The 8,354-nt window shown below is 50.1% G+C and overlaps 1 protein-coding gene across 4 annotated transcripts in view; it reads left to right on the top strand.

Annotated features, from left to right (window-relative positions):
* LOC116853787 (serine/threonine-protein kinase minibrain) overlaps nt 1-8,354 on the top strand; it is a 90,034-nt gene that overhangs the window by 51,318 nt on the left and 30,362 nt on the right. For all 4 annotated transcript variants that reach the window (XR_004380034.1, XR_004380033.1, XM_032834992.1 and 1 more), the window contains one exon: nt 4,447-4,697. Coding sequence is in view for 2 of the 4 variants with exons in the window: in XM_032834992.1 (XP_032690883.1) it covers nt 4,447-4,697 (251 nt within the window). In the remaining 2 variants the exon portion in view is untranslated. The remainder of the gene's footprint in view (nt 1-4,446; nt 4,698-8,354) is intronic.

Here is an 8,354-nt window from a genome sequence, read left to right as displayed (position 1 = left end):
GAGAGAGAGAGAGAGAGAGAGAGAGAGAGAGAGAGAGAGAGAGAGAGAGAGAGAGAGAGACAGAGCGCGCCGTGCAGTCAATCGATTCCTGGCCGGCTCGGGCGGGCTCTTGGCCGCGCCGCGCGAGACGCAGCACGCAAATGAGGCGTCTCGCTGCGATGCGTCACTGGGTCGCCCTCACCGCCTCCACAAACCTCCACCATCGCCACCACCGCCAACCGGCACCAGTAAACGGACGCCGACGGCGCCGATGCATGTGCACGCGAATCCGCGCTGGCTCGCAACGCGAGTGTGCCGACGCGGAGAACCGCTGGCCCGCGCGCGCGTGTTAATGAATGATATTTTTTTCATTCAACCGCGCCCTGGCCTACATTTCAAACGGAGCTACGGCGAGTCGGGACGCGGGAGTAGCAGCTCCGCTTTCCGATACGCAGTGGCTCGTAAAAAACGGGAGGGTGGGATGAGTACGGGGCCGGAGGGGGTGGGTGAGAGAGGGAGGAGGTGGGGAAGGGGGAGGGGGCGAAGCGAGGGACGCTCTCTGGTGGGAGGGAACGGGTCAAAGGGGATAGACAGGCCGCAAATTTGACCCGACCTAGTCGTGATTTTCTCGTTACCCCTGTTGTACGTCGTTTCCATGTCTCTTTCTCCCGTTCCCTATCGGCGAAGAACCCTCCTTCTTTCTTCCCTTCCTCCTCTCTGCGGTCGCCTTGCTCTTTGTTCCTCCCGAGTATGTATCTCTTTCCCGGCCATTTGCTTAGATACGGATAAACTCGTGCGAAAATATTCAGTAGAGCGTATCGCGCGGAACAGAGAGAAAGAGAGAGAGAGAGAGAGAGGAAGCAATAAGCTTCGCTCATTCCCACCGTTGCTTATTCATTCATTCGTTCGTTCGTTCGTTCGTTCGTTTGTTCGTTCGTATACATACGTACGTACTCTCGCCCATTCATTCGTTGTCTCGGTCACATGCTCGATCCATCACACATTCATTCGTGCGAGCCAGTCATGCACTCTTTCCGCGTCATCTCATTAACTAAATACGACAAATGAGTCGCGATGTGGCTCTAGCGGCGCGCGATTGCTCTTACTTAATGAATCGAACGGTGAACGAATGGCCGTGAGGTGCGCCCACCTCTCTTTGCGAATCTGTCGCCGATCGTTCCGCGTTGCCTCCGACGTGGAAAATGTTCACTCAGAGGAGAAATCGGGGAGGACGAAGCCCCGAGGAAATTCGGCGCTTATGGCGTGGCAATCGTGCTAAAAGACCCGGAGAACGAGACCAAGGTGGTCCAAGGTAGAGGAGGAGAAGAAGGGAGTTGTTTCGCGTAGTATCAAGCGGTCGCCGTTAAGCTGGTTTGCACCACCTAACAAGGTCGTTAAAATGACAGTAATGTTTCAGCGAGTGCCGAAGCGGCACGGACGAAGAGAGAGAGAGAGAGAGAGAGAGAATCATATGTCAAAATTAACGACCACCTCCGCCCCGCACCACGATTCTTCGGCGCGCGGAGCATGCTCTATCCCTCCGAGGTAGTTGTTAATTATCGGCACTTCCGCGCGAGTACACACACATACACACACGTGCGTTCTCTCTCTCTCCCTCTTGCTCTTTGTTCAACTTCCGCGAGAGATTTCGGTCTCACGCGTGAGTCGCCGTCGTCTCGTCGGTCGAGTCGAAAAACCACGTGCACCTCGAGATGGCAGAGTCTGTCCTCGTGAACAGAAATTGTTAATTATCGACGCTTTCGCGTCCGTGTTCTCATCCCCGTCGTCACGAGAGAACTTTCGTCCTCGCGGTCCGAAGAGGCGGCTGAGAGCGCCTTAAGGAGCTCTCGCCTCAATGGCCGATGAAAATACACTCGGGCCCGCGCTCAGGGTGTTCGCAATTAAATATTTGGAAATCGTTTTCCGGAGTGGAGCGCGTGTTCCATCGCGTGTACATCCGTTGCGTCGTTCCTCGCAGGCTTCCTGTCCGATCCATTTCCACGGATCAATCGGCGGAAGAGCGATTACGAGGGGGGGATGGGAGGAGGGCATAATGGAATCCTGATCTGGCCGCTTATCAATCTTTTTCCCAGAGTCCGAGCTGAGAATCGAGTCTCTTTGATGTGGCGGGTGCTTTCGTGAGCGACACGTTTCCGGGAACAAATCGGTTAACGCGAAAACTTTGTTCCCGATTCACCTGCGCGCGCTCTACGAGGAAGGGCCCGGCGAGGTGAAACTATCCCGCGCGTGGATTGTTATAGAAACAATCGACGCACGCATGCTTCCCCGAACGTATCGCAATTTTCCGCCGACCGTCGTCGTGATCGTCGATTCGTCGGGCCGCCACTTTTCACGGAAGGAGTCGCCGCAATCACCGTCTGCCCTTTTCCGCATATACGTAGCAATCATCGCAACCCTCCTTTGATCGTCGCAATCCTCTCCTATTACTCGCGGAAGGGTGTGCGCACGAACCTCGCGGAACAGTGCCAATTGAGGCACCCTTCCTTCCTCCCTCTCTTTCTCTCTTTCTCTTCCCCTCCTTCTCTCTTCCTCTCTTCTCCCCCGATATGAGAATCGAACGCGGCGCTGTATTGTCTGCTTTACGCAGCAGAAACGGGGAGAACGCGTCGCGAAGACGCCGTTAAAATGTATATCCGAGCGTTGATCGAAAACGGGGGTGATTATGAGGACGCTTAAGAAGCTTATTCACCAGGTATGTGTTTTCAGGGTAGCAAAGGGGCGTGTTTTCAGTGGCACGGTGTATCAAGGGAGCTACTCATGGATTCACTATTTATCAAACAAAATCGCACCTTTTAATATATCTACTTCGCTATCGAAGCGCGCACGACGAATGTTAATTTGAAACAAATTTCATCATATTCCCTCTCTTGTTCTTGCCACGTTTCACTCAGCGTGACGCTACTCAAAGCATAAAACGGCAGTTTTCTGACCTACAATCGACCATCACGCGGAAACGGTGTAGTGCACACCACACGAAAAAAACAGTATGGTTGGCCCACACATAAATCTGGTTGATTCAATATTGAATCTGGTTGGCACAACCAGATTTATGTGTGAACCAACCATACTGTTTTTTCCGTGTATTCTTCTCCACGCCGCATTCCCTAGCATGTAACATTCACAACGGCAGATTTTTTATTTGTATGGTATCGCTTTTTACAAAGTTACACTGAAATAATGGTACATCATCTGTATTGCTTTTACCACAAGGTTATACGTATGCAAAATTGCGAGATATGCAGTATTAAGTTCGTCATGAATGGTGTAGACAAATCGCACTTTAACTGCAAATATGTTTTACTGCGGCAAATGTTACGTTAAGTTTTTGCATAATTTTTAGCATTTTGATTTAAGTGAACAAACTTCTTGACGCGAGATTAGATTTTTCCAAGGTGTCTTCTGATCGGTAATCGGTTACTTTTTGTGTCTCCCTGCAGATGGAGATAGCTTCTCTCTCTCTCTCCTTTTCTCGCATACGAAAGAGTCAAAACGCGCATGCCGGCGCGTGTAATGTGTTCCCGGTATTATTACCGGATTACTCGTCAGTAATTTCGACAAAACCGATTCCACACAGTAGCGCTTTTATTCGCGCGTATTCATTCGCGCTCGCGGAATTTTTCTAATGCTAATTGCGCCAAACGCGTCGCTGCTCTCTCTCTCTCTCTCTCTCTCTCTCTCTCTCTCTCTCTCTCTCTCTCTTTCTTTCTCTCTTTCACGTCGACGGTAAAAAGGCCAACGAAATATTTGGACAGTAAACGTCTAACGTTCTCAGCGTGAAAGAATTTCGAACGAAGATCCTTCACTCCCGCTCGAATCTCTCCACGAATACCGTATTTTCGTATTAACGGCGAATCTTAAATCCCGGCCGTCGATCGAAATGACTCGGTCGCCCGGCGCGTTTCCCTAATTAATACACGAATCTAATTACCTAATGATAAACTTAACAGATAAACGTCAACACATCGAACGGTAAACACAAATATTGATCATTGACTAAACTTGCGGAGCGACGCGTTGATCCATTTCTCGCACGGCGCGCGTACGGCTGAGCCATTAAATTCTCGCTCTCTGTAATTACGCGCAGATTTGAAAAACCAATATTGGACGAGGAGCGCAGCGTGTGTGTGTAATTATATATAAAATCACACGTACATCCTCGTTCGCGGTAGGAAGAGAAAGAGAGAGAGAGAGACAGAGAGAGAGACGATTGTATTTACATCTGGACTTTGATATAGCGCGTCTGCGGAGAACAACCCTTCTCCCAACTCGCGGTAGGTCAAAGGTCGCGCGTAAGAAAATGACGAGCAAAGCCCAATTGGGAAGGTTTGACATAACGCGATGTCTCAATCGCGGATCGAGCATGGGGAATAGATCGCGGGCCACACCGCAAGTGCCACTCTCTCATCGCTCTTGCATTGATCCGCTGTCTCTCTGTGATGCTTTCAGTGAGCGGGAGGCCAGGGACCGGCGGTGCGCCCCTTTACGGACGTTTGGTGGCCGAGGAACCCATGCCCCCCGCGGTATGCGGCGGGGGTGGTGCCACCGGCGGCGGGGCGGCCGGCGGGGTTTCGCAGGAGACCCCCTCGGACATTCACGCCATGCAGGCCAGGATACCCCACAGGTTTCGCGATCCAGCGACGGCGCCTCTCAGGAAACTCAGCGTCGACCTCATCAAGACGTACAAGCACATCAATGAGGTAAGGGAACAGGCCTGGCCTGCTTCTTCTCGCGACGTGTGTCCGCGTTGAACCGCGAGCGAGCGAGCGAGCCGCGGGCTCGCGGCGACGCGCGATTTTAGGTCAGGCCGTCCGTCACGAGCTCGAGAATGTGCGCTATGAACGCGTAGATGCGCGCATGCATCGATGCAATAATAAAACACTGCGCGCCTCTCGGCGTGTGCGACCTTTGCGACGTGATCCGCGATGGCGACGGCGACGACGCCGTCTCTTTCTCGCGCGTTGGAATTTGATCCGGACGTTTCTTGCCGAAAAGCTCGTGGCTTTCATATCGCAATTAGCGATTATATCGCGTATAAATAATATATCGCCGTGTGAGCGGGTCAAAGTTCAAGGTTTTGTTTTCAAGCGTAAAAAACAAAGGGGGGCAGGGGGAAGGCGAGGACAACGCGCGATATGCACGGGCGTTCTCCGCGATGAGCGTGCAAGAAATTGTTTACATCCCGCCGAGATGAGCAATAATAACGTGCGAGCGGATAAACAACGTCGGGAGAATAATTGACTGATCGTGCGTGTAAAAAAGAAAAAAAAAAAGACCGAGAGAGAGAAAGAGAGAGGGAGGAGGAAAACGCATAAACGGATCCGACGCGAGAACGCACCGGATCGGGGGGCACCTCCTCCTCTTCGATCTCCGCTCGGTCGTCACAGCTGATTGGACGATTATGACGTCACGGATGACGTCAAGGATAACGCAACGTGTCTCGGAAATGTGCGATGGATGCACGCTGGTGGGACCGCCGCGGCGGGATGTCGACGACGGCGGAGGTGCGCCTACGCGCACCACGTCGAGAGGAACGAAATAGTTCAGGAGGACGACGGGACGGCGGAATCGCCGGCGAATCGTTCCACTGCGAGGCAGACGGACGAGCGTGGGAGGACTGTACCCGGAGGCCTCTCCTGCCTTATACGAAAAGAGAGCCGGTCGTTGCATACAGGCGACGGCGACGGGAGTCCTCGACTGTTACCGCATCATCGCCGATATATTTCGCCCCCTCGGTTTCTCATCGGTTTCTCACAGCGAGTCACCGGTTGCATAAAGAGCTGAGGCGAATTCAAATCGCGGCGTGATTAAGCGTGCGATTAAGTGCGTGGGAGAGAGGCGATCGCGTAATCAGAGTGTGCAGAAAAGTGTCTTCGTTCGGAGCGGAGTGAGCATAGAGTCACTCGAATTTGAGCGATTTTACATTCATACAGGATGAATTCTCCGCTCTGAATGGCTCGAGTGAATATTTTCACTCGAAATTCAAGAGCGAATCTGACGTTCCTGCACCGTTACAGGGATATATTCGCTCTCGATTGCAGCGTTTGCTTATGTGGAGCAGGAATTTAAGCTTGATTTGAATTTAATTGAAGGTTCAATCTCAGGTGAATCTTGAGTGAGACATTCACTCTTGCTATTTCGAGTGCTGATATTTTCACTATCGCTTCGAGTAAAGATACTGTTACTTTCCACTCGTTTGAGTGAAACTTCACTCCAAGAAATTTAGAGAGCACCAAGTGTCAAATGTGTCTCCGTTTCATTTGAAATGCAAACGGCATACAATTCGGTGCAGCTGTAGAGAATAGATCCCTTGTATTGCGTTTAGGGAAGAAGGCAGTGTGAGAATAGTCAAATGCTGGTCTACAGGCTACACTGAGAGAAAAAAATAGTTGGAATAACTATAATCTCACTATATTTTATAGTTCATTTTGGCCTCAAACATATATTTATAGTTCATCTAACGAAGATATAGCAGAATGAACACACATTTATAGTCACCATCTTATTATTCTATATGTATAGTAAAACACGCTTTAGGAATATAGTTACATGTAATATTTTCCAAATATTCCAATTGTATTGACTATATAAAATAGTTCTATATAAAATATTTCTCTTACCATTTAATATTTGCTACCTTACTATGTTTTTTATTTCAAATAATTATAATTCTTGGTAAAAGTTTTACATGAGTCAGTTATACTATGCTTATATTGTAAATATTACAAACATTATGGTAACATTTACTATAAAAAAGATATTTCTAACTATAATCTTTTTACTATACCATTATAGTTCCAAATATCATACATTTTTCTCTCAGTGTAGAGAATACGTCGAATGTTCCTCTAAAAAAAATGTAGACTTCTTGTGACCGATTTCGCCTTCTGCGTTGGCTCACAAGATCTGCTTTGGTGTGCTTCGCCGATCGCGAAATCGAGATGAATAGGAAGAGGTACGATTTCCGTTTTCTCGCGGGCCAAATTATCGAGGAGTCGCGAGAAGCGCAAATCGCGCACGCGTGCAACTACGTCGAAGCGTACACTTTATCAGCACACCATGAGAGAAAGAGAGAGAGAGAGAGAGAGAGAGAGAGAGAGAGAGAGACGCGCTCCTCGAGGCGCCGCGTTTCTATCTGCCCATAACGACGATGCACCGCGCGCGATCGAACGCGATCGAAGAGCAATAAAGCCGCGGCCTGTCGGCCCGTTCGCCATCGTCGCATCGCTATTTATGGACCGACGGCGATACGTAATTATACGGAATGCGAGAGAGTCCGTCCCGTCGTGACTGAACTGAACGTCCTCCTTCGGTCGATTCTTCTGGAATTCCTCGCGGATAAGTCACTCCCGCCGATTCGACTCGGTTGCTGCGCGGAAGCGCGAGATACCGTCCGTCCGCGTGGTGCAGTACGTACGTTTTCTCGGTGTGTACGTGCGGGCCGCGAAGAATGCGGACGAGTGCGCCGCGGAATCGGAGGAAAGTGCCGTTTTTCGAAATTGCCGGGAGAGTGTTTCGAAAATGGCGAGCGTGGGACTGACAATGAGATCGAATCCACGTCGTCGTGTTTCCCCTCTTATTGTCGAGGCACTTTCCGCCACAATCTCGAAAAGCGGCGCGCTTCTTCGCCAGCTCTGCTCCGCGCGTCAAAATGCGTACACTCCAAGTGGCAGGGTGTGCACTCGATGTCTCTCTGTGCAAATTCTATCCGTAATCTTCGCGCGGGTAACATCTATGCGATGCGTCAAATGCAATTAGGCTGCTGCATTCCTGTCGGATTCGCACGCCATGATCATTTGTACAATCGGAAAGATGCAACGGCCATGATTATACTGTGTTATAAGATTTTGAACTTTGATCATAATGGATCGTTCTTATTATTAATAAATCGAGCGCGTTGCATACGCGAAATACCCAAAAACGCGTTTTCTGCCATTATTATATTAAAGAACGTGCCTTCATGAGAAAAATGCAAGAAATTGGTTAAAAGTTGTAGCGTAGTGTTTATTGACAATCAGTCAGACGCGTCGCGGATGATATACCTACGTGCGTCTGTGTCAGTCTCTAAGAGCTCCCATCGCGCGTTTCTCGTGATCGACCGGTCGGCCCGAGAACGGTCAAGAACCTGAGGGTCCCCGGCGCGGAGTGACACGAGATTCGCGCTTGGTAACCCAAGTGGTCGGCCGAAGCCATTAACACATCCAGAGTTGTAACCGGTAAGCGGTAAGAAGATCGAGAGAGAAGAAAAAGAGAAAACAGGTGAGAGGCAAGTAGAGCGAGAGAGAAAGACAGACAGAGAGAGAGAGAGAGAGAGAGAGAGAGAGAGAGAGAGAGAGAGAGAGAGAGAGAGAGAGAGA

This window comes from Odontomachus brunneus, unplaced genomic scaffold (genome assembly GCF_010583005.1).
Source record: "Odontomachus brunneus isolate Ranch 3 - 2012 unplaced genomic scaffold, Obru_v1 Obru_scaffold_006, whole genome shotgun sequence".
Taxonomy (NCBI): domain Eukaryota; kingdom Metazoa; phylum Arthropoda; class Insecta; order Hymenoptera; family Formicidae; genus Odontomachus; species Odontomachus brunneus.
This window is presented reverse-complemented; position numbering and strand designations above follow the sequence as displayed.